Source organism: Callithrix jacchus, chromosome 4 (genome assembly GCF_049354715.1).
Source record: "Callithrix jacchus isolate 240 chromosome 4, calJac240_pri, whole genome shotgun sequence".
Lineage (NCBI taxonomy): Eukaryota > Metazoa > Chordata > Mammalia > Primates > Cebidae > Callithrix > Callithrix jacchus.
This window is the reverse complement of record NC_133505.1, coordinates 114,941,484-114,968,376: the sequence shown is the minus strand read 5'-3', so window position 1 is coordinate 114,968,376 and position 26,893 is coordinate 114,941,484. Positions and strand designations below refer to the sequence as shown.

The window sequence follows — 26,893 nt, the reverse complement described above, 5'->3', positions numbered from 1 at the left end:
AGATATTAACAAGTAAAACTTTGGCTCATATTCCTTAAAAAAGAAATAGTGCTGGGATAACTGGACGTCTACATGCAAAAACAAACAAACCTAACACCCTTCACCAAAATTAACTCAAAACGGATCACAGACATAAATGTAAAACACAAAACTATAAAATTCCTAAAATATAACATAGGACAAAGTCTAGACAACTTTGGGCACTGAGATGACTTTTAATATAGAGCACCAAACGCATGATCCATGAAACAAAAAATTGATAAGCTTGACTTCAGTAAAATTAAAATCTTCTGCTCTGCAAAAGACACCATCAAGATAGTAAGAAAAGCCACAGAGCAGGAGAAAATATTTTCAAAACACATATAGCGAATTTTTATCTAAAATACAGAAATAATTCTTAGAATTCAAGATGAACATAAACAACCCATTTAAAAAATGGGCCACAGACCTTAACAGACACGTGACCAAAGAAGACATACATAAGGCAAATAAATGTATAAAAAGACACTCCACATCATATGTCACGAGGGAAAGTAAATTAAAGCAATGAGATACCACTATACACCAATTTGAATGGCCAAAATCTAGAACACTGCCAATGCCAATGCTGGCAAGGATGTGAGGAACAGGAACTCTCATTCATTGCTGGTGGGAATGCAAAATGATACAGTCATTTTGGAAGACACTTTGGCAGTTTCTTACTGCCAAAGCTAAGCACCATCTTCCCATATGATCCAGCAATCATGCTCCTTGGCATTTACCCAAAGGAGTTGAAAACTTACGTCCACACAAAAACTTACACATGGATGTTTATGGCAGCTTTATTTCTAATTGCCAAAACTTGGAAGCAAATAAGACGTCCTTCAGTAGGTGAAAAGATAAATAAACTGTGATACATCCAGACAATGGAATATTATTCAACACTAAAATGAAATGAGCTATTCAAGCCATGAGAAACCACAGAGGAAACTTAAATGCATACTACTAAGTTAAAGAAGCCAATCTGAAAAGGTGACATACCATATATTCCAACTATATGACATTGTGGCAAAGGCAAAACTATGGAGACAGTAAAAAGATCAGTGATTACCAGGAGATGGGGGAAGGAAGTGAAAAATAAGCAGACCAAAGAATCTGTAAGGCAGTGAAACTACTCTCATAGTGGTTACATGTTATTAGAAATTTGTCCAAACACATTAAATGTACAACATCAAGAGTGAACCCTAATGTGAACTACAGCCTCGGAGTGATAATGGCGTGTCAAAATATGTTTATTAATTGTAACCAATGTACCACTCTGGTGGGGGATGGTGATAATGAGTTGCTGTGCATGTGTCAAAGGAGGGGGTACATGGGAAATCTCTGTACCTTCCACTCAGTTTTATTGGGAACCTGACACTGCTCTAAAATATAAGTCTATTTTTAAAAACTATCCATAAGTAGAATTAAGGTAAAGTGTAACCTGGTGCTGAATATCGAGTGCGCGTGAAAGTGAAATGCCATATACCTGAAGGAGGAAGGAGGTCTATTTTCTGATGTTTGTGAAGATGCAGGTCCGAACAGTTTTCTTTGGTCTTCCTGCGGTGTAAATGGTCTGTGGGTTCTAACTGTTCTTAATGCATTTCGTGCTTCACTTATGATTTCTGCACTGGTCTTCTGCTTAGACACTGAAGGTCGATAAAATGGATCCAGTTTTCCTAACTTTTTATCATTTGGAGACAACATCTCTCCTTTGAAAGCAAAATATTCTTCAGATAGATACCACACCCTGCAAATGTATGGTACAAAAACCCATCAATTATTTTTATCAAGTACTTTATAAAGCAATGCTTAAACCCATCCATATATGAAACCACTCTGCTATGTTAAGCTTTAAAAAATCTGAATCAATTTTTAATTAAAAATCCACCAAGCAGTTAGGAGGTTAGAATCTGAGAAGAGCTCTCAAAAGTGCAAAGACGAGAATTTCCTCAAAAATATACAACTGAGGAAAAAGATGTGCAGGGAAGAAACCCAGGATGAAAGCTAACCCCAGAGAGAACAATTAGTCATGAGAGAAGACAGAATAGGAAGAGAGAATCATCTCATGGTCTTCGGCCTACAAAAAACACCAAGGGTTCTGTTAAAACGTTTACAGTTTTTTTTTTTCTTCCCCACTACCCTCCACACTAAGGTTAAATTTTAGACAGAAATGTTGTATTTCCAAAGTACACTTCATTTTGCAACAAACCTAAGAGAATGATTCAGCCCACGTTTGTCCATGATGTAATTAAATGAATTGATTCAGCTCACCTATAATTTGATGTAGTGACCTAAGTAAATAAATACCAAATATCAATACCAGCGGATCCTTTCCCAACACCCCTTTCTGAAAGAGTGAAAGTTATTACAAGGGCCATGAGAATGCAGATCCTTCTCAAATGTTGATGTGTCCCATGGAGACAAATCTAAACTTTAAAATAATACAGATTTTTAAAATGTAATCCTAATGAGTACACAGCATTAGGTGTTTATTTCTTAAAAAAAACTTGAACCCCATAAGATATCTCTAGAGAGACAGAGTTCTATGAATTTTTCACCTATTTCAGCTGCCCAATTTTAGAATAACTTCTGCAAAAGAGAAAACCGCCTTGTGACATATGCCCCAGGAAAGTAAAAAGAGTCCATTTCTATAAGTAGAATCAACAGGTGATCCCTTAGACAAAAAGATTTACTATATTATGATTCTAAACATTGCTACATAACAACAGACAACAAGAACATTTGTTTAGTTCTACACAGGCCCCACCCCAAGAGTTTCTGCTGAAAACTATAAACAATATGGCATACTTCTCATAGGGAAATGCCAGGTGTTGAGCTAAAACAGTAAAAAATTACTTGATAAGCAATACTATTTTATGAATTTTTTATATAGGATTTTGAATTTAAGCAAGGTCTCTATAATTACATTCATTAATATAACTATCAAAAATGATGGCAGGCCTAGTACATTTTATTTCTAATACTTTTGAAATAATTGGCTTTCACTTTGAAATATTCAATAATTATTTAAAGTATACACAAAATATTTTATAGCTGCATATATATTATTTTTGGAAGCCTAATACAAATTCAGTCCCATAACATCTAAATTCAATGGCCATGACAAGTTTGTTGGTTTGTTTCTAAAAGACCTAGTGCAGTCAGAAATGAGGCCACTAAGTGAGAAGAGGGTTCTGTACAATAAACAGGCTTCTTCCAGAGCCTAAATCAGGTTTGCCACCCCTTTAGCCTCACGTGGCACTAATAAGTCTAACAATATGTCCAAAAGTAATCTGGCAAGTCTAATAAAGACTAGAGAAAGTTCTTTGGGGAGTAATAATGGACTCTCATTCCTGACCTAAGGTTCTCTCTGGCTATCTTTTAGTTTGTATTTAAAACTATACTCTTTCAGACAGTGATGAGCATTTACTCAGGTCAAATTCTAAGAATCCTGTGAATTATGTGGGGGCATACAGGAATTTAGCCTGACCAAATACTACACTGGTAGAAACAATGTAGATACTGGGTTAAAAATATTTCTGTCTATCAATTTTTACCAAAAAGTCTAACACAACTTTCTCTATCCTTCTTCTTCTCTTTTTCCACCAAATCTCAATTTAACAATTATATTGTGAGAAACTTGTACAATAATATAAAATCTGCATAATATGTTATAATCATATATTAATATTAACTAAATCAATCATGGAAATCTTTAATAATACATGTGAACTAACTTAGAAGAGTTAGAAGTGCAGCTTTGGGGGAAATTTTTTTAATTGGTATTTGTTAAATTACAAATTATTACAGATGGCTTTTGCCAACTTGAAAAATTAATCACTCAGGACCTGAATGCTTATCTACTTATAGTTAAGTATACCAGAACCATAACACAATAGTACTACAGAAGTTTTAACTTTACAAAATTTTCCTGCCAAGTAGAGCAAATCCATTCAGCGAGTTGTACTGATAAACTGTTGCCTATACGCAAAGCCCTCTGCTTAGATCTCTGGGAACCCAAAGAAGAATAAAAAATTATCTTCACTCTCAAGCAAGAAGAACCACTAATGTGAGATAAACATTTACTTTAACACCAAGTACTGTGCTAAGTGCTCTTGACTGCATTATCTCAATTAACCCAACAACAATTTTGCAAGGTGGATAGAGTCTTTTAAAAAATAATAGGCTGGGCGCAGTGGCTGATGCCTGCAATCCCAGCATTTTGGGAGGCCAAGGTGGGCAGATCACAAGGTCAAGAGATCGAGACCATCCTGGCCAACATGGTTGAAACCCCATCTCTACTAAAAGCACAAAAAATTAGCCGGGCGTGGCAGTGCGTGCCTGTAGTCCCAGCTACTCGGGAGGCTGAGGCAGGAGAATTGCTTGAAACTGGATAACGGAAGTTGCGGTGAGCTGGAATTGCGCCACTGCACTCCAGCCTGGCGACAGAGAGAGACTCTGTCTCTAAATAAAATAAAATAAAATAATAATAAGAACTCGAGATAAGATCTCACTATGTTGTCCAGGCTGGTCTCAAACTCCTGGGCTCAAGCTATCCTCCTTGGCTTCTCAAACTGCTGGGATTACAGGTGTGAGCCACCATGCCTGGTCTGGACAGGGTCTTAAGCAATGCAAAAAAAGAGCTATGACATATGCCCACAGGTAATATTCGAACTCTTACCCACTACATGGGGTGGTAGGAGGTGAGGCACTTGGAGGTATTGGGACTACAACTATTAACCCACTCACATAGAGACCCCAATATTTTCCCAACAGGAACAGCCTTCTTGGTGTGTAGCAGCTGAGTATTTACCCTGCTTATACTCAAATGATTTAAATACAAGGAAGAAACTGATGGCAGGAATAAAACATAGAGACAAATTATGTGATCACAAAGGAAGAAGGGACTTCTGATTGGGGGAAGGCATCAGGTAGACTTCCTCGAAGAGGTGATGCTTGAGCTGAGTTGTGAAAAAAGGGCTGAATTTGGGCAAGTGGCAGTGGCTGGCACTTGAGCTGGAGTAGAAAAGGAAGTTCCAGCAAAGTCAGTAAGTGAGCCAATGCAAAGCGCCAAGGCATACAGCGTGTGTGTGGACAAGAGGACAATCTCTGAAAATGGAGATTGCAGTTGAACTAACTAAATTAAATGGCAAGCCGAGAAATTAAGAGTTGATGAACAAATCAAATACACTGTTTTGATCAGGTAGAGATGGGCAGGAAGGAAAGGAAGGCAAAAATCAGAAGTAGTAAAATCAGACAGTTTTTACGTAATCACCCAGCTAACTCTCAAAGGTCGCTTCCTCAAGGAAGCTTTCCTGGACATGCCTCTCCCGCCCTGCCAGCCTCCATGGGGCCCCTGGCTGGTCTCTGCCACTTTACCCTCCCTCTGTGTTAGAATTGCCTGTGCATGTGGTATTGTACCAAGACTCTCCATCCCAACCCTCCACGTGAGGCACAGCTGAAGGTCAACACTTACATAATCACTTGACTCCATTTTTAAAAATAGACTTGAGCTAAGAAACTTCCAGACGAAGGCTGAATAATTTCTCTAATTGGAGATTTCTGTTACAGTGAATTATGAAATCTGGATCTTATTTCAAATCTGATTCTTGATGTCATGTGGTCAGATGAGTTCAAATTTAGCCTCCTTTCTGTCTTGCCTTTATTTCAAGTTGCCTGGCACAGAGTAGGACTCAATATTGTGATCAATGAGTGAAGTATGGAAAGCCTGAGATACAGGAGTCAAGGTGAGGCCGAGGTCAGAGGAGAGATGAGAACAAGGGAGGTGCACTGAGAACAGAATTAACAGGATTTGGTATCTGTGATGCCAGGAAGAGGCCAGAAACAACACTGGGTATGCAAACCGAGGGGAGCCAGAGGGTAAGGAGACCTTCTAAAAGAAACAGGAGGAGAAGCAGACTTTAAGGGAAAGAAGAAAGAGGTTGAGTTCTGTCTTGCATCACACCATCCTGAGCCTGTGGTATCCACTGGACCTCTAGAGGGTGAACACCACCGGCAGTAGGAAATTTGAAAGTGAAGAACTTTTTTTTTTCAACAAGGTATTTCTCATTGGTCTGTGGGAAATTTCAGAGTCATAATTTATAGAAGTTTATAACTAATTATAAAGAGCTGTCTTTACTGTTGCTGCTAATAGCCACTGGAACCAGAGCCTTCTTGCTAAATGTAACATGCGCTACCAGGATGCCTACAATGGGGGACAGGCAGTCCAGCTTCAGTATTCCTTGCAAATCGAACACTCAGGACCCTTCCATGACTCAGAATCATTTCTCTATTAATAAGAGCATCCAAAGAGGCAGTGGTTAAGTGCTTAGATGCTGGAGTAAGGGTTTAAATGCTGACAATTCACAGCCATGACCTTGGGCAACGCCTCTAACATCTCTAAGCCTCAGTTTCCTCAACTATAAAAGGTGGATAGTAATAATAATTGCCTCACAGGATTGTTTGGAGAATTAAATAATACATGTAAAGGTGCTTTAAAAATGTTAACATTTTTTAATGTGGCCCTTAGAAATGTTAACAATGTTAACAGATGTTCACAATTACTGCCTAAGTGCTACATGATGAAAGGATACAGCAAAAATCATTTTCATGAGCATTTAAAAATAGAAATTACAAAAAAGAAAATGACATTTGTTCAGTGTTTCTATACTTAAGTTCTAAAATTTAAACGGTGGGTGGCGGTGCTTGCCTTTATGAAAACAGAGAATTTTTATTAGGCATTTTATTGAATATCAGCTATGCCAAATCAACATTAACAACCAGAATCTCATAGATTAAGAAACCAGGATACAAATAATAAATGGTGCTTGCTTTTCAACCAAGTTAAAATATAATAATTATAAATCAGGGTGGGACGTAAGACCTGTTGCGTTACTTGTGGGAATGGATCCCAAAAGGCATTATGAATACACAATAATTTAAATACGATTTTAACGTATGTTAAAGATTGTTACACATACACTTTTATTCGAGGCCCTATCTGTTACCTGGAAGTGCCCAGATATAAACTGTATGACTCTGGCCCAGTCACCCCTACCTAGACAAAGCCCTTTAGCCTACCACTCTCATTTAAAAAGTATTACCGGGCTTTCTGTGAAGCACCACGCACTTGGCTAAGTGCGAGTGTACAGAAATAAAGACAATCGCTCCGGACCCCTGACAGCATGCACAGAGCACTGAGCCTCTCTCCCCCATTCGAGGAGCCGCGGAGGACAGACACCTCACCTCCCGCGCAGGCAGCAGCTCCCCTACCCCACAGCACACTGCCTGCTCCTCCACGGTCCCGGCCAGGGCAGAGAACAGCAGCATCCTCACCCCGCCCGGCCGCCCTCCCACCACGCCCGGCCGCCAGCGTCTCCATGGTAACCGTACACAAACTACCTCCCGCCGCCACCCCGGTCGCCAGACTGCAGGGCCAGGCCACTGCTGGGCGGGCGGAGCGGGCCGGGGAATGAGCTTGGCGAGGGCGCAGGTAAGGAGGCTTTCGTCCTGACCCAAAGCACCTGTGATGAACGCTGGAGTTAGCAGCGGCTGCGAGGTTCAGCTCGTCCTCCGGCTCTCCAGACGCAGCGGCCAAGGCAGCAGCGTTGGAGCGGGTGGGGCTGGCCCCAGGGCGCCGCTCAGCCTCTGGGCCTGCGCGGGTCCCGCCAACGCAGGCGTAGAAGCGCCGAGGCGTGGCGTCGGCCGGATGGGGTGGGAGGAGCCCGGCGCGAGCTGGAGGCCGGGAAGTCAGGGCAGAGCAGGCGTCGTGGGCAGTTGTTCACTCTTAGCAATTTGTCGAACCACATCTGTTGCTCCCCTGCCGGCTCCCAGAGCCTCTGTAAAATAACAACAGGCAGGACGGAAGCTTAATGCTTGCGGTTAAAAGTAAGGATTTACTGGCTCAGGTTAAGGCTCTGTATAACTTGGAACCACTGGCTGAGCCTCTGTTTCCTCCAGTGTCAAGTGGCAGGAAATATTAATAAGATTGCATGAGAAAATAGATATAAAGCGCTATGCACATGGCAATCAACGAATATTAAAACGTTGGCTGTTATTAAGCCCTTGCATTTGTAGAGCACTTCAGAGTTTGCAGAGTATGCCCGTATTCGGCCCTTCTGAGTCTGAGGTAGGCAGCCGGGCTTCCCCATCCACAGGAGAGGAACTGGGGGCCGAGGTGTAGTGAGCAGGAGAAGGAGATTCTAGTCTAGGTCCCCTGTGGCCAATCGTTTTTTGTTCGTGCGTCATCACAGTTGAATGGCAAAAAACACTCAATTTATGTGTTTCTAGTTTAAATTCCCTTCTCTCCTATTAAACCATTTAGCAACACTTTACAGTGTTAAATACAAGTGAGATCATAAGCAATCTCCATTCAGGTTTGCACCACGTTTTGTAAACATGGGGATTTTCCAGCTGAAGTGATATTTGTTACCAACATTGGAAATATGCCACTTCCCTTGGTGCTAAACATCTTGTAAAGAATAATTAAATTGAAAATATTTTTGAGCACATACTATGTGTAAGGCATCGTTCCAGGTGGGAAATTATACTAACCTGAACTAAAGGAATGTAAATATTCTTCAAGATAGGAGGATTTCAAACATAACAGAAAATAAATACCTATTTGTTGATCGGATAATTTTAGGACCCAAAACAAAACGTTTTGTTTTCTTCAGGATTAAAGTATTTTCCAGTGACTCAACATGATTGATATCAACAAGTCCCATTTACTGGTCAGTGGACTCCATTGTGGAAATGGACCTTTGCCCATTTTATATAAAACTATGTGTTTTGAATTCACAACTTGTGAGATGTCATACAATGCCACTTTATTTTGGTCTCTCGCTATCATTTTAAAATTTATTCAGTGCTGGTTATCTTCTCCTGTCCCTGGATGGAAAGTTGGGGGTAAAGTCCTGGATTTTTCTGCTCATTCTTTTTTTCTTTTTTTAAGATGGAGTTTCGCTCTTATTGCCTAGGGTGGAGTGCAATGGTGTAATCTCGGCTCACTGCAACCTCCACTGACCGGGTTCGAGCAGTTCTCCTGCCTCAGCTTCCAGTAGCTGGCATCACAGGCATGCGCCACCATGCCCAGCTAATTTTTATATTTTTAGTAGAGACAGGGTTTCTCTGTGTCAGACTGGTCTTGAACTCCTTACCTCAGGTGATTTGCCCGCCTTGGCTTCCCAAAGTGTTGGGATTACAAGCGTGAGCCACCACCGCGCCCAGCCTTTTCTACTCATTCTTAGAAAACTGACAGAGGCCTGTTGTAACTAAATCTCAACCACAGCTTCATTTCAAAACTATAATGTTGGGTGCACGACACAAACAAATGCATCAAACTTCACATGAAAGTAAGTCTTCCTCCCCGATTCCAGCCCCAGGCTTAAGGTCTCTATCTGGTCTTCCCTGAAGGGGTGCACTAGGCTTGCCCCCCAACCCCATCCATCCTCCTTCACTAGAGGTTGTTTAAGACCCAGCTTGGATCAAACTGGCAGTGAGGAGAAGGAAGAAGATGGAGCCCTTCCTGGAGTTGAGCGGCTTCAAGCTTGCTGTGCTGGCCTATGGTTAAAGCAGCTCATGTGGGTCTTTCCTGGTCCTTTGGAGTCTCTCACTGATGGGGACCTCCATTCTGGGGACTCCTGAAAATGCTAAAAACCCAGGGTTTATTCCAGGTTTAGGCACCCCTTTAGATAGGTCCCAAGGGAAACCCCACACATCCCTTACCCTAGTGATTCTGAGAGCTCAGGCCTGTCCCGGTGCAGCCCCTTCCAGTCTCCCATAGGACGGAGCTTTAGGTACCCAAGAGTGAATCAGGCTCCAGTTCTCCAGGCCACCTAACTACAGGCACTGGCAGTCCCAAGCCCCTGGGGAAGCCCCTCTCGCTGGCTTGAGATGAAGGGCATAGCACCCCACACTCCTTTCTCCAAAAGGTTTCCCTACACATCTTCCCTTCCCACTCTCTGACCCCTTACTTTTAGCCTTAGCCTGGGTGAAGGGTTGAGGGGGTCTTAGGTTTCTTTGTAACCTGCCCTCTGAGCACTCTGCCTCACCTTCACTTGGAACCAGTGATTATATAATTACCATCTCAATGGAAACAGCCTAAAAACCTCTGGCCCAGCCAATTACTAGCTGTGGTCTTACACCCTGGGATCTTGGTCTAAAATAAACCGTAAGCAAGCTACAGGAATCTGATGCTACCCAACTCAGCTGGCCAGGAAATATCTGCTGGGCAAATTAGAACAATTGAAAAGAATGACACAGGCAGAATTAGAGGAAGCAGTTATTTGAAACAATAAAACTCCCCAGCCTACCTCACTTAAGGGCACCATATGAGAAAATACTTAGGCTGTCACAGCAGTGGCATATTATACTGACCTGGCTGTTTCTCTAGGTTACCTGATGGCTATTTCACAGAATTTTACATAGTTAGGTTTTGTAAGTGGCATTGCGTTAGAAACAAAACTGTTGACATGTTTCATATACTTTAGAGAGATTAAAGAGGAAGACAAAGTATTCATTATAAGTATCTGACATTTATAAAGCACTTTGTAGTTTCCAAATTGCTTTTATTTGGAGCACTTCATTTATTTTGTCTAATTTGGAGTTTACAATAAGCTTGGAAAATAGTTCAGGGATTATTATCTTAATTTGAGATGGGAGAAAACTGAGGTTCGGGGAGGTGAAGAGATCCACCAACAGGCACACAGCTAATAAAAGGACATCAGATCTGGTGTTCTTGATGCCCAAGTCCAGTACGCCATGCTGTTATTATACAGGCATCTTGTTTGCAGCATGGAAAGGTACTTTCTAGGCTACTGAGCTGTCAAGCTATGCTCTTTATTTCCTCCTCTCACTTATCCCAGAGTATTTGCTGCGTGCGGCTATAGGGATCAAGAGGAACTTAAAAATCTTTACATTCACTTAAAAATGCCTTCTGAATTTCTAGATTTTGAATTAAAGCAAGAATTATACAGGCAGTAGATTGGGTAATGTTAGTCAGTCTTATGCAGTCTCAGATGCAAAAATTGTAATAGAATGATGAACTCAGAGATGCTTTTTATCCACAGACTACTAGTGGATTTTACAGCTTATATCATAGTTTCTACTGTACACACCTCTTATTTAATATCTATAGCTCATCTTAATTTATCTATTAGATATATTCTTGAAAAGGTACAGGTTAAATAAATACTTCTTTAATGTCCACAGTTCCCCCCCACCCAGTGATTTTTATGACTACAACTGAGATGTAACTCACAGGGGGAAAACTGTTTCTGGCATGGAATAAATATCGCCAATTTAGAATTCTAATATTCACTTCAAGACAGTTTCTGCTTTTGTCAATATAGAATCTTGGTGCTTCAATTATATATATCACACAATAAATATAGCGTGAGGAGTTCATCAAATTGACAGCCTATGCAATCTTTGCATACAAATTTAAAGGCACAACTACATTAAAATGCAACTTGCTGGAAATTTACAATTCAATGAAAACTGACTTCATGGAATTGGATAGACATGAGACTGTGGAATTGTCCTAAAACTTATCAACTACAATATTATATGTAAATCTTGTCTTTATTGGGGCTCAGCTGTGACCTGTATACCTAAGTATTACTTTACCTTTAAGTGCATTATTCCGTATCACTCCTGCCACCCCAGACCACGTGGTCCACCGAGCTGCCAAGTTGTTGACAGGAATGCTAATGAATGAAGGTCCATTTAATTACCAGTAGATTACAGAGTCTCTAAGTACCCTGCATTTCACTGGAGGGGAGGAGGTTCTAGTTTTCAGGGAGTGTGTCAACAACAGTAGGATTTTAACTATGAATTACTTCTTCCTCAACAAGTCTTGGATGTTAAAAAAGACCAACTAAGACAATCAGAAATGCAATATTTTTTGTCCAACTCACCTGTGACATGTTACTAGGTAAGCATGCCTATATCTTTTGGAAGCTTTTGATTGCAAAAAAAGAATATACCAAAAGTAGCTTACACACCAAGGACATTTACTGTTTTGTTTAACAATCACTGGAACTGGGCTGCTTCAGGATGGACCCTGCAGCTGAGGGACCAAGGAGGATCAATCAGGTCTCCCCACATGGTCACAAGACAGTGGTGGCCGCACTGAGCTGGGGAAGAAGGGCCCTCTCTATGTATATCTCTATACTGACAAGGAAACATTTCCTAGAAGCCCGTTGGCCTCCTTGTTTCTACATCTCATTGGTCAGGCTGTGTCACATGGCCACACACCAGGCCCTGGCAGAGGTGGATGGGGCTACTGTTATGTAACTGATTTCAATCCATCAAGGTTCATCCCTTGGGTTTTTGAGCACTTTGCTGTGACAACCTGAACCAAACTGGAGCTCTGTTCAGAAGGAAGGAGGGGCAGTGGCTGTTGTGGGTAGACCCTGAAGACCACCACAGTGGTCTGGTGACAGGTCTCTCCCATTGGAATGGCAACTGTCAGAATCTCTCTATTCTCTGATAGAGATTCATCCTGAGAATCGAGATTGGGAGTTGCTTGTCCCAACTAGAGAGAGCAGGAGGTGTAACACAAGGCAGGTGCTCTATCTTGGTGCTAACTCTGAGGTGAGGCCTGGGCCCTGGTCTCTCTGCTGCTCCATCCTAGCTGCACAGTGGAGTCACCTGGAGAGCTTCAGCACCATCTTGGCCCAGAACCCACACAGGTGAACTGATTTGGTGCCTGGGGGAGGGGGGAGTATGGAGAGTGGAGCTAGCCTTTTAGAGCTGCTGAGGTGACTGGTATGCACAGCCAGCCTGGAGAACCTCAGTCCTGGTGAAACCAGAGCTCCCCTGCCTGCGAACCTCGGCCATGACCCAGCAGGAGGCAGAGCTGCCTGAAAAATCCCTGGCTTTCAGTACAGAAGGAATAGAGAGGAGCCTAATTTATGCATGACCCAGAGATTAAAAAAAACCCACATCACAGATGTGTACCCCCCATCCCCACCCCCACCAACCCCACCATCACTAGGTCATCTTGGGCACTTTTTGCATCTAGTCTCCAACTGGCCCCTCTGACTCCATTCCACTCCACTCCCCTCCTGCTCCAAGAGTGTTGTTCACTCTACACTCAACAACCACAGCGAGTGGTTCGTAAACCACAGTCCTGGACATGCCCTCCCACCCTCTCTGCCCAGGAGCTCTCAATGTCTGCCCATTGACCAGCAAATCAAGTCTCAGCTCCTCCATGATCTGCATGACAGCCTGTAGTTCTCTGTTATTCTAAGAACTAGGACTTTTTGGGGAGTTAGATGCCATGGGCTCTGTGCTAAGTGCTTTGCTCACTTTAAATCAGTTCCTCTTCTGACCCTAAAGTACTACTATTATCCTCATTCTACATGCATAGAAATTAAAGTTTTGTTTCTTTGTTTACCCAGGTCATACAGGTGGTGAAAGTGGTGGATCTAGGATTCTAGCCCAGGTTGTTGGAGGATGTATTAGGGTTCCCTAGAGACGGAGATATAAAGGGGAGTTTATTAAGTGTTAACTCACTTGATCACAAGGTCCCACAATAGGCTGTCTGCAGGGTGAGAAGCAAGGAGAGCCAGTGTGAGTTCCAGCACAGGAGAAGGATCTAGGCTGGAAGGCTAGGCCAGTCTCTCTTTTCACATTCTTCTGCCTGCTTATATTCTAGCCATGCTGGCAGCTGATTAGATGGTGTCCATCTAGATTGAGGGCGGGTCTGCCTTTCCCAGCCCACTGACTCAAATGTTAATTTCCTTTGATAACACCCTCACAGACACACCCAGAATCAATACTTTGCATCCTTCAATCCAATCAAGTTGACACTCAGTGTTAACCATCACATTGGACTTGGGAGACCATATTCCTATACACACCACACTCTCAGCCAAGCCAGATTGCTGCCATTCCCTGATCACCCCTTATAACTCACCACCTCTGTGCCTTGACTTTGAATGGTCCCTCCCATGGGATACTCAGCAAGCATGTCTACTCAGCACTGGGCACCCATCTAAAAGGACTGCAAAGAGGAATTCACCTTGAAATAGTCCACAGGAGAAAAATCAGTTGGTCAGGCTCATGGTGGATCCAGTCAGCAATCTTTTATGGCTTTCTGTAGTAATGCCCCATGGCTGAGGAAGAGGAGCAGAAATTGTGTTTATGGGGATGACCAGGGCTGGGGATGGCCAGAGAACAAAGTCTGAAGGGGCAGGCGACAGGCCTAGGCTGGACGGGGAAGTAAAGGGAGAAGGAGGAATGGTCTGCAGGGTTAGGGAGAAGCTGGAGGACTGAGGTCACTGATGGGAACAGAGCAGATGAGGCAGTTTGAGGAAGGAAAGGCAGGAGACCTTATTAATTCAAATGCTGCCTCTGTCATTCCTCAGCTGTGTGCCTGTGATCACGTCACTTAATAGCTGCAGCTGTCTTTTCTTTGAGATGTGGAAGTTGAACCGAATGACCCTTAAGATACTGCTGAGCTCTGGGAGTCCACGGGAGTAGGTTGTAGTCAGGGGGCTGAGGGTTAGAGATTTTGGAGGTGGCGCAGATGGGAGAGCCAGATGATGAGGTCCAAGATGTGGCCTGGCTGGTTACCGTCCTGGAGGAAGTTGGGGTGGTCAGAGGTCCCAGGAGGCCAGATGAAACACTGATAGTGGACAGTAGGAGAGAAAGCCTGACCTGTCAGTAGTTGGTACCTCAGGCCCCTTGTGCTGTGCTAATAACATGGAATGACCCATGTGCGCCACCCCACAGAGAAAGCGGTGACCACCCAGGGATTGTGGCTCCAGGAGAGACATGCCTCCTGGTTCTCTTGGGTGATGACAGCAATGAGTTTCCCTTAGAAGGAACCCCCTAGGCAGTCTGATGACCCATGGGCTAAAAGGAGGTCCCCCAGGACACTTACTTTTTTCTCTCCTTAGTGCTCTCAAATTCAGTTTAAAACCAACCAACCAATCAACAATGATGTACTTATGTGCTGTTGATTACTAGCCCAAGAATATGTTATTTTGGCAATATGGCAGGAAGGACAATTTAAATAGAGAAAAGAAAAGTTTGATTTAACTGTGATCATTCAAGGAAATGCGGAGTCCAGTTTCAGGTTTAAATATTCAAGGAATCCTAGCAGGTTCCAAATCCAGCTGAATGTTCCAAATCTGGGCTTCTAATAGCAAAATCTTTAAAGCTAAAGATGTTAAGCACACATCTTCATTGACATGAGAATGGTCATACAAGTCTCTATGTTATTTAGATAGATGATATTACATAAATAGGGTCTACAAAATTATCTACCAAGAATATAGAATAGCCACAAACAAAATGTCATGATAGTCATTGTGTACTTGCAAAGCACTTTTCCTCATCAAAGCAAAAAACACTTCGTATTTCATAGAACTGAATACACACACACCCCCATACACACACAATACATATTCAACAAGGGAAATCTGAACACAGTGATGAATTCGATCAATCAATATCCTGGCTATGATATTCACTGTAGTTGGGCAAGATGTTACCATTGGAGAAACTGGGCAGATGACCAGGAATGGTGGTTCACGCCTGTAATCCCAGCACTCCGGAAGGCCAAAGTGGGTGGATCACAAGGTCAGGAGTTTGAGATAAGCCTGGCCAAGATGGTGAAACCCCATCTTTACTAAAAATACAAAAATTAGCCAGGTGTGGTGACAGGTGCCTGTACTTCTAGCTACTCAGGAGGCTGAGGCAGGAGGATCGCTTGAACTCTGGAGGTGGAAGTTGCAGTAAGCCGAGATCAAGCCACTGCACTTGAGCCTAGGTGACAGAGCAAAACTCCATCTCAAAAAAAAAAAAAACTTGGCAAATGGTACATGGGACCTCTTAGAATTTCTCTATATTATTTCTTACAATTGCATGTGCCTCTGCAACTATCTCAAAATAAAAAGTTTAAAATAAACCTCTTCACTCTCTTGCATACTATTTCATCTCTGTAAGGCTTATAGGTGAAAAGTCAAAATGCAGAGGAAATATTCTGGAAATAAATAGGACAATTATTCCACAATGCAGTGTGGATAAAACAACTTCTCTCTGAAACTCGAAAACCAATAGCTTGGCTTAACTGCTTAGAAAAAGTGAATTTCAGTGCTGAAAGTCATTCAGTGAAATTATTCTTTCTAGTTTTTTTCTTTAAGTTCATGTCCAGAGAGTGTTCAAATAAAGGGTGGTGTGTCAATCACCATTCTTATATGGGTATGGAAAGCAACAAATGTTTCTGTTTTCATTTTGATTTTGAGAGCTCAAACTCAAAGGAAGGAGTTCTCAGCATCGTTGGCAGTTTCCACAGCAGCTCGTTTTCTATGGGGAGTGGAGAGCCCCTGGCTCCACTGGGACCTTGCTGCTCTCTGTCCATCGGCTGCTGCTGCTCATGCCCTCCACTGGCCCCACCTTCCCTGGCCCTCTAATTAGGCAGCAGGGTCCCACACCCTACCCCCACCACTTCCCCACCATGTGATGGGCCACCTCGCACTGCACTCTTGCATCCAACCAGGCTTTGCACTAAGTGGCTTATGTTCTTAGGAAAAAAATGTGATTGCATCTTGTACCAGCTGGTCTCCTAGAGCAGCTCCAGACAGAGCCCCCTGTGGGTCTCCCACCAGAAGCCACCCTGAGGTCATGCTGCAATGAGGAAGGCGAAGGCCCATCCCCAACGGAACAGTATCATTTCATGTTCCCCAAGCGCTTGGTGAAGGAGGGCCTTTGCAGACATATGGGACTTGCTTTCAAGAACTTTACCAAGGAAAAAGATTAATGATGCCTCTGCAGGAAGTTTTCAAAGCTGTCCACACTGTCTCTGTTTAGGTCACGGGTGTGGGGTTTTTTTTTCCACTGTGTATTAAGCTTCTTGTCCATCTGGGTCGCGGAGTGGCGAACCCCGAGAAGAGAAAAGAGATGCTAAACTGTATGGAGGCCAGCACCCAGAGAGCAGAGATCTTGGCTCTCTTGCACACCTTCGGGTGCCCTCCACACAAGAATGACAGTTGGCACATGTGGTTGATCTTTGGAATAAGCAAGCAAGCGAACGTGAACCTGAGGATATGCTATGCAGGGTGAGAGTGTGCTCACGTGGAACGCTTCTGTGCCGGGATGCCATTCCACCGCCGGTCACCTCCCCAGACCCCTCTCGCCTCCCCCTCCACAGGCTGCCAGTCATTTCTGGGAGTGCCTGTGGCAGTGCCACCTCACCTGTGCGCAGGAACAAGCCCGCTTCTCTCCCCCACTCCCGCCTTCTCAAGGGCCCCTCACTGCCGCAGCTGCGGGTGCCTTTTCTTGGGGAGGGCGTGGCGCTGCTGTCCCTCCCTAGGGCGCTCTGGGGTGGGAGTGGCGGGGTAGGCTGTCCTGACCCTGCCTCCCTGGTCTCTGGGCACAGCTGCACTGCGTCCGTCCGCCGGGACTCTCACTTGGCCGGTCACAAACAGAGGCCCCAGCTCCCTCCTGCACCTCACTCACTCAGGCCTGGCGAAGGGACTCCGCCAGCCCCCTCATTTCGGGTCTTTCCATTTCTTCCTCCGGCACCAACACACTCCTGCCGTTTGCAGGCACCTGCAGGGGTCACCAGCCTCCCAGATGTAAAGGCAGCAAGGCCCGGTGGGAAGGAGTCCTCCCCTCGCCCCGCGCCCCCAGCTAAGGACTGGGGTCTGGTGAAGCCTCACGTGGCCTCATACTCACACCACTGCTCACACAGCGGCGGCTGCTCCCAACCACTTGTGAAGGGGGAGAGATCGTGGGAGCTCGTGGCCTCAGTTTCTGGGTCTGTGAAATAATTGAATCTGTGTGGTGTCGAGAGACTTTTGAGAGAAGAAAGTGAAGACGGGGGTGCAGGAAGGAAGCAGGGGGGCGGGGAAATCAGTGTTGGCCAAGAAAGGCTAGCAAGGGAGTGATACCCTGGCATTGGGAGGACAGAGCCCAACCCCAACACTGAAGACTGCGGCCTCTGTGTTAAGTACAGAGGTGAGAGGTGTCTTTCCTCTCTGGAGCTGGTCACACTCCTAGCCCGGGTTGTACAGAGAAAAGGCCCTAGCATTACTCATTATCTTCCACTGGCATTAATGCCGTAATAAAATGCAACATGTGAGTTTCTGCCTTTTTTTCAAGCTTAAACCACAGAATTGGGAATTAGATGAACTTGCATTTGAGGAAATGAAACTGAGTTTGGAGTCATCCCTCACAACAGGACAGGTGCCACGGCAGAGTGGTAAGGGTCTCAAAGTTTGAAAAAGCATCTTGAGTTCTCTTCTTTTGCCCCCTCCTTTTCTCTCTCCTTTCCTCCTTCCTTCCTGTCTGCCTTCCTTTTTTCCTTTTTTCTGTTTCTCTGTTTCTTCTTTCTCCCATCCCTCAGCCATCTCCTCCCCTTTCCCTGCCCTTCTTTAACCACAGATGTAATCAGCCCCAAACCACTGACTTTCTGTTCTGCTCATTCGTCCTTACAGGTTTTCTTGATTACATAAGCTCTTCACTTTTGGTATATTTGGGAATGATTTCTTTCATTATATCGTAAGACCTACATGTCCCAAGGACATTTTTTTCCCTCCCCCTTCCGAGTTCCATTTATCTGAAGACCCAGTGAGATTTCTGAAAGAAAATGATGGACAACCTCAGGGACTGATGTTCAGGCCTTGGGAGACCAGACACAGAAGGTTTCTGTTTTGGGGAACACATGTCAGTGTTGGAGAAGAACTTTTAAAAAATTGTTGTCTTAAACCTTATTATCTTTTTATTAAGATGGAATTAACATAACATAAAATTAACCATTTTAAACTACACAGTTCTGTGGCAGTTAGTACCTCCACAGTACTGTAAAACCGCTATCCCTATTTAGTTCCAAAACACTGTCATCACCCTAAAGGACCCATTAAGCAGTCACTTCCAATCTCTCCTTCCCCTCAGCCCCTGGCAACCATTCACCTGCTTTCTGTCCATATGGATTTACCTATTCTGAACATTCTGTATAAATGGATTATACAATCCACGACCTTTCATGTCTGGCTTCTTTTATTTAATATAAAGGTTTCAAGGCTTATCCATGTTACAGCATGTATCAGTACTCCCTTTATCTTTTAGTGCTGAGTAATGCTCCTTTCTACAGATATACCACATTTTTTAAAATCCATTCATCAGCTGATGGAGCATTCAGATTGTTTCACCTTTTAGCTATTACGATATAGGCCTGCTATTTGCATACAGGTTTTTGTGTGGACAAAGTTTTGATTTCATCCAGGAGTGGGATTACTGGGTCATACAGTAATTCTGTTTAAAATGTTGAGGAACCATCAAACTGCCTTCCACGGTTGCTGCACTATTTTACATTCCTATCAGCAATGTATGAAGATTCCAATTTCTCCCCATTCTAGCCAATACTTGCTATTGTCTGTGTTTTTAATTATAGTCCTTCTAGTGAGTGTTAAGTACTATCTCAATGTGGTTTCAATTTGCATTTCATTAGTGACTAATGATATTGAGCATTTTTTTTTTTTTGAGACCAGGTCTTCCTATGTTTCTCAGGCTGGAATGCAGTGGTGAGATCACAGCTCATTTCAGCCTTGAACTCCTGGGCTCAAGTGATCTTCCTGCTCCAGCTCCTGAGTAGCTGGACCACAGGCACGTACCACCATGTCCAGCTCTGAGTATCTCCTCAACTGTGTGTTGGTCATTTGCATATCTTCTTGGAGAAATATCAATTCAAGTCCTTTGGCCATTTTTTTTTTTTTTTTTTTGAGACGGAGTTTCGCTCTTGTTACCCAGGCTGGAGTGCAATGGCGAGATCTCGGCTCACCGCAACCTCCGCCTCCTGGGTTCAGGCAATTCTCCTGCCTCAGCCTCCTGAGTAGCTGGGATTACAGGCACACGCCACCATGCCCAGCTAATTTTTTGTATTTTTAGTAGAGACGGGGTTTCACCATGTTGACCAGGATGGTCTCGATCTCTTGACCTTGTGATCCACCCGCCTTGGCCTCCCAAAGTGCTGGGATTACAGGCTTGAGCCACCGCATCCGGCCCCTTTGGCCATTTTTAAATTGGACTGTTTGTCTTTTTGTTCTGGAGTCAGAGTTCTTAAATATTCTGGATAGTAGATCCTTTCATATATGCTTTGTAAATGTTTCCTCTCATTCTGTAGTTTTTCTTTTTACTTTCTTGATAGTGTCCTTTGATTCACAAAAGAGTTTTTAACTTTGAAGTCTAATTTATCTTTTTTTCCATGTGTTACTTGTGCTTTTGGTGTCTTATTTAAGAATCCATTGCCAAATCCAAGGTTGTGAAGATTTTCTCCTGTTTTCCTCTGAGTTTTCGCTCTTACATTTAAGTCTTTGATTCATTTTGAGTTAATTCTTATGTATGGTGTGGTTAATGGCCAAACATCATTCTCTTGCATGTGGTTATCCAGTTGTCCCAGCTGTGGAGGGGAGAAACATTTTTGAGGCAACAGTATGTTATGTCACTTGGTTGCCGGAGTAGAGTTTTTCAGGAAAAGGGGCAGTAAGATCCTGAGGGTGTGAGCTTATTAGACAGTGGTTGCTGTGATGTTCTGAGGAAACAAAACCCACTGCTATTCTGCCAGAACAGCTTCAGTAGTCACCTGAGGCATGGTAGGCAGGTGGGGACAGTGACAAGAGGAGAGGTGGCTCTTGGCAGCAACAAAGCCAAACTGTGTTGAGGCAGTAGCAATAGTGGTCTGTGGCCACCAGGGGGCAGAGCAGAGGTGGGTACCAAGCAGGAGCCCATTAAATGGCCACCCCGGTGCGCCGTGTAGGCAAAGGGCCCTCTGCTAGAACAAGAAAAGGATTTAGAGGATATGGGTTTCAGCATTTCTATTGTTGGGTGCTTGAAGCCAAAAATTATTTTTGTTAACTTTTTGCTTGTCCTCCCCGGGGATGCCACCGCCTGGAAAAGCGAGAAGTACGATTAATTTCCCTTTTCAAAATGCAGTTCAAAAAAGAACATTGTGTTTTTCAGGACTCTGGCTTTCTGTGAGAAAGTCTAGCATTCAAAATGAAGTCATGTTTGCCAAAATGTAAATTTCTTTCAATGGCTATTTGTTTTAAAGTCACTGCTTATATTTGTAGCAGATAAAATAAGAGGGAAAAGGAAGAATACTTTATCTAAAAAATAGCAGTTCTATTTTTGGGAAGGGATGTCACAAAGAACTGCTGTAGTTCTGTAATATTAATCTATTTCAGATTTTTCAAATGTCAAGAACACAGTTTACATTTACTGCCACAAATTTGGTGAACATTTTTCACTGTGCACTAAGCAGAAATTTTGAAATTAAATGTTCAGACAGATGAAGAAATCCCCTCCCCCAGGCCATCATTTGACATAACTAGGACAATCCAATATAATAACCCACTAAAAGGATTAATTCTGCCTAAAACCAGCTCCTGAAGAAAACCACATGGCACTTTCTGAAACGTTCTTGATATTACACACATCTTTACCACAATAACAACTCATGAATCTGGTGCTCACTCTGTGTCTTGGAAGATTCTGTGACTGCTGAATGACGGCATCTTTACAATCATAGGAAAACATCAATAATAATTAAAATCTACAGAATAAAACAGAACAAGGGTCCATTTTGCTTCTATTAAATATTAGAAACATGCCCACTGCTGGTGATGGTGTAGGGAAACTCTTCTACGTCTACATTGCCAATGGCAATGCAAAGCCTTTAGAAATGTGTATATGGTTCAGCGATTTGCATTGTCCAAAAGGAGAATAATCGTTTACACCTGTTTAATGCAAAATTAATATAAGAACATTTGCAAGCCTGAAGCCTCTTCACTAGTGAGGGTGGTAGTGGTTAGGTAAAATACATTGTAACCATTTAATGAATATAAGGGTAAGGTAGAGGCATTGAGATACACAAATGACACAATGTTAAGAGGCACAAATAGTTCTGTTGAGGCAGGGGGAGGAGCAAAATTGTAAATGCAGTTTTTCCTTCTGTTATTTAAAGTATCATTCATGTAATGTTTTAAAGTATCATTCATGTTGTAATGTTTTTTGTTTAATAAAAATGTTAAATTAATTGTAGGGTAGGTACATTATTTTTTGGTTATATGTAAAAGGATATGAAATTAAGCATACATAGCATTTCGTGTTTTTAAAATATTTTTTATTTCAGTAGTTTTTGGAGTACAAGTGGTTTTTGGTTACATGGATGAATTGTATAGTGATGAAGTCTGAGATTTTGGTGCATTCATTACCTGAGTGGTGTACAGCCTACCCAATATGCTGTTTTTTATCCCTCAGCACCCCCACCACTCCCTTCTAAGTCTCCATAGCCCATGATATCACTCTGTAGCATTTCGTTTTTTTTTTTTAACTTTTACATTTATGCTTGGCTTGGCTTGGTTGGGCTGGTCTATGATTAGTTCCACACTGTATTAAGTTATCCCTACCCATTAGACCAGGGAGGGAGGAACCCTCAGGGTGTCAAGCCATTTGGTGGCAAGGCTCAAGGGGAGAGACCGGGCAGACTTCCAGGGAAAGCTTGGTGAGTGGGCATCACAAGGAAGACAGTGGCAGAAGGGAAGCAGAATTTGGCATCAGGGGCCAGCTTCTGGGGCATCTTCATACATTACTGTCTGTCATGCTACATTGCGGTGCTCCACAGAGCATACAACCCTGGTGTTCTGCAATGCCAGGCATCGACTGATCCCCTACTGTGGTGGATGTGGTTTTGCTTACTTCTTCCTTGCAGAATTCTTGGTAATGAACAACAGAACCCACTCAAACTAGTTTAAGCCAGAAAGGAATTTTTTTCAGAACCATAGGGAGCTTACAGAATTTCCAGGAGGGCTGGAAAATAAGGCTTGAAGGCTACATAACCTGGAACAATACCCAAATTATACTACCAAACTGCTCCAGCGGAGGCCTGCATCCGCTGCCGCCTACAACGCAGATGCTATGCACAGGATGTTACCACTCAGCTGTCTCTGAAAACTTGACTGTCTTTCTGCAATGCTCTTCCACCTTCACCGGAACATGGATTCTGCCTGGCACATGATTCCATATTTTTCTCAGTTCTGAATTCAAGCCTTATGCAGGTGTGTCTGATTGGAGGCATCTAGATGACATACTTGTACCCAAACACACCTGCCAACTGGAAAGGTAAATTCTGTTTTCCTCTTTGGTGTGCGGGACTCATAAAGTGGGAAATTTCTGAAATATAGTCAGACACAAATGTGACAAATGTCCACTATTTGCTAACAAATCTTCCTTAACTTTTTCTAGCTGTCCATTTTATTCTTTGTGGCCACGAGCTTTGGGGAGGGTTGACCCCGTCCCAGTGATTCTGATTAAGCCAACTGTGGACATTCCATTTCCCTTGATGATACCTCACGGAAGAGGCATGTAACTCAGTGTGACCAGTGATTCATGAAGACACATCTGCTGAGGGATTTCCAGGAAAAGTTTCTTAGTTCTTAAAAAGGGACACAAGGACACAGTACTTCCTTTGTTCTGCCTCTGGATGGTGGTGTGTGGGGATCTGAAGCTCAGAGCTGCTGCAGCCATCAGTGACTGACACGCTTAGCATGGCAGAGCAGAAAGATGGAATCAGTCTGGTCCTTGTTAACATTACTTGGCCACTGAATCAACCACCCTGTGTTTGTTCCATCTGAGAATTACTTCCTATATGAAATACTCCTCCACCTTCACCAGAACATATTTCTGTAATAATTAGGCCAGTTAAGTTGAAGTTTTCCTGTTACTTGCTTCCCAAAGCATCATGATCTACTTCCGTGTCCAGCCCTGTAAAAACAATCGTGCTAGACAGGAACATAGGCATGGCTATCTCCTTGGATCTGAGCAGCCTGTAGATGTGAATACATGAAAATAAAATGGATACAAAGTGCAGCCATATTCAGAAAGTCCCTTCTGAACAACTGTCACTCACAGAAGTAGACCCAACATCCATTCTCATTCCACAATGGCAGCTAATTTCATTTTGTGGAATTTCCTTTCTTCCATAATGTTCAGTAAATGGAAACAATCTGACCTGCCACCGAAAAAGCTGAAGGGGTTCCTGAAGGTTCTTTCTGGCAGGTAGTTTCTGTAACCCCAAGCAGCCAGAATCAGGCTAACACCTAAGCTCAGTCAATCAGACATTTTCTCTCAAGACTTTACATCTTCAACCAAAGGAATCAAGGGTAAAAAATAGTGGTGGATGTTCATTCATCCCAGAAACTCCCACTGTAGCCCTGGTATCTGGCTGAGACTGCCAAGTTGTTCCAGCTGCCTGGTTGCCCAAAGCTGCCCTGGAGGAATATCTGTTCTGTTTCTAAAACTACCATGTTCTCAGAAAACAGATGACAAAACCTCCCCAGTAGCTCAGCTTAGAGATATTGCAGTGCCAAAGTGTACACACTTGAAGAAAATCCAAATCAGAATCCTATGAAACTTCAGTTTTACAATTCTACCTCTTTCTCTAAAGACTGTTTTAGTGAATTTAGACTGAAGTGTTCTTTATACGTGTAACCCATCCTATTTATTTTCCTTGCTCCCCTACCAAAATTGGGGTGTTTAAGTTATGAAATAAAAAGACTGATATAAAGCAAGCTGCTAAAATTAAACTCACAAAGAAGTTTACAGATGAATCAACTGTTCATGGAACATTTATGTTTATAAATTTAAGGGAATATTGGTGTCCCAGATCTTTGCTTCTTGGGAACTTGAGAGCAATTATTTGAAATATTTTTCAAAGTATTTTATTTCTAGGAATTGTAATAGTAAATACCATGTGACCTCAAAGGGCAAGAAAAATAAATATTGAGGATGTGGAAGAAAAAAACCATTTCATCCTTCATTTGGATTTTTCTTAACTTACATAATTTTTTAAAATGATAAAATACGCATAAAATTTCCATCTTAAACACTTTTTTTTTTTTTGAGAAAGGGTCTCACTTCAGTTGCCTAGGCTGGAGTGCAGTGGTGTGATCTTGGCTCACTGTAGCCTTGACCTCCTGGGCTCAGACGATTCTCCCACCTCAGCCTCCTAAGTAGCTGGGACTACAGGCATGTGCCACCACACCCAGCTAATTTTTTGTATTTTTAGTAAAGATGGGGTTTCACTATGTTGACCAGGCTGGTCTCAAACTCCTAGACTCAAGCAATCTGCCCACCTTGGCCTCCCAGCGTGCTGTAATTACAGGCATGAGCCACTGCAGCCAACCAGCCATCTTAAACTTTTAAGTATTTAGTATAATTTTTTAAGTTAGACAATTTAATATTTTGAGTTTATTAAACAGTTTGCTAATGTGAAGACTTGTGGATTTTCAAGTAAACCAAAATTCTTTTGTCTGTTCTCTGAAGAAATGTTAGTTGTAGAGCTCAACTCAAGACTACATTGCAGTAATGACTTCTATTCTGTTTTTGAACATTGAAACAAATGAAAATGATCAAAGAAATAAAGAGAGACACATTCATGGTGTAAGCCACTTGATTTCTCATTTTAGATCTTCAGCTAATTAGAAATACTAAATAATGTTCAGTGGGGCTTATAGTAGTGAAAAGGAATTATATGTCACCATTAACATAAATTTATTAGGAAAAATTTCCAGTGCATACAAAGTGGACAAGAGTAGAACAAGCTCCTATTAGCCAACCCCCAGTCTCAACAATTACCAATATTCTGCCATACTTGTTTGATCTATATCTCTCCTCCTCCCCCTCCCACATGTACATCCAGTTATTACAAATTTTACTTAGGTCGAGCATGTGGCTCACATCTGTAATCCCAGCACTTTGGGAGGCCCGAGGTGGATGGACCATCTGATGCCAGGAGTTTGAGACCAGCCTGACCAACATGGTGAAACCCAGTCTCAACTAAAAATACAAAAATTGGCTGGTATGGTGGTGCACGCCTGTAGTCCCAGCTACTCAGGAAGCTGAGACAGGAGAATTGCTTGAACTCGGGAGACAGGTTGCAGTAAGCTGAGATCATGCCACTGCACTCCAGCCTGAGTGATAGAGGCTCCATCTCGAAAAAATAAATAATTTTTACTTAGTCCTTTTGGGTAAAATTTCTACCCAAGAAGGTACACAAATCCTAACTGTACAATTCTGACAAATGAAAACTGCCAGGTAACCTACACCCCATTACCATAGAGAGCATTTCTGTTTCCCTGGAAAGTTTCCTCATGTCTCCTCCGTGTCTTCCCCATTCAGAGGAAGCCACTGCTTTCATTTTTAAACTGTGATTATTTTTGCCTGTTCTAGAACTTCACATAAATGGAACTCTCTGTATACTTTATGAATCTGTCTAATTTCACTTAGCTTAATATTTGTGAGGTTTGTCCAAGCTATTGGGTAGTTCCTCCTTTATCACTGCTGAATTGTATTCCATTATAGAATACAATGCACGAGATAAGCAAATGCTACACTTCGCTTCTCTGTCCTCTGGTTGATGGACATTGAGTTGCTTCCAGCTTTTGGACGTTGGAAAAAAAAAGCTGCTGTGAGCATTTCTGTACAAGCCTTGTTGCGGACATGTTTTGATTTCTTTTCAATCAGTACTTAGGAATGGAATTTCTAAGTCAAAGTGTAACTCTATGCTCTGTATAAGACACTGTCAGACCATTTTCCAAAGTGGTCGAACCATTTTATAGTTCAACATATACCTTCCACATTATACATCAAGATATGAAAATTCCAGTCACTCTACATCCTTGCTCACATGCAGCTTTATCTGCCTTTTACATTATAGCCACTCTGGTGGATATATAGTAGCATCTCATTGTTCTTTTCATTTGGATTTCCCTGATGAGTAATGAGGTTGATTGCTCTGTGACATGGTATTAGTTATTCGTGTATATCTTCATTTGGGAAGTATCTGTTCAAATATTTTTTC

The 26,893-nt window shown here is 42.7% G+C and overlaps 1 protein-coding gene and 1 long non-coding RNA gene across 18 annotated transcripts in view; one reads left to right on the top strand and one right to left on the bottom strand.

The window, feature by feature from the left end:
• ARMC2 (armadillo repeat containing 2) overlaps window positions 1–7,670 on the bottom strand; it is a 145,775-nt gene extending 138,105 nt beyond the window's left edge. For 12 of the 17 annotated variants that reach the window (XR_013534467.1, XR_013534469.1, XR_013534468.1 and 9 more), the window contains exons 1-2: window positions 7,545–7,670; window positions 1,508–1,768 (exon numbers count right to left, since the gene is read on the bottom strand). Coding sequence is in view for 7 of the 17 variants with exons in the window: in XM_035296456.3 (XP_035152347.1) it covers window positions 1,508–1,725 (218 nt within the window). In the remaining 10 variants the exon portion in view is untranslated. Of the gene's footprint in view, window positions 1–1,507; window positions 1,769–7,266; window positions 7,381–7,544 lie in introns of those variants that run through there. The other 5 variants (XM_008994874.5, XM_035296459.3, XM_035296460.3 and 2 more) reach the window with 2 other exon arrangements.
• Window positions 7,406–26,893, top strand: part of LOC144582191 (uncharacterized) — a 57,966-nt gene continuing 38,478 nt past the window's right edge. Inside the window, exon 1 of the long non-coding RNA XR_013534474.1 lies at window positions 7,406–7,513. This is a non-coding gene — a long non-coding RNA (uncharacterized LOC144582191). The remainder of the gene's footprint in view (window positions 7,514–26,893) is intronic.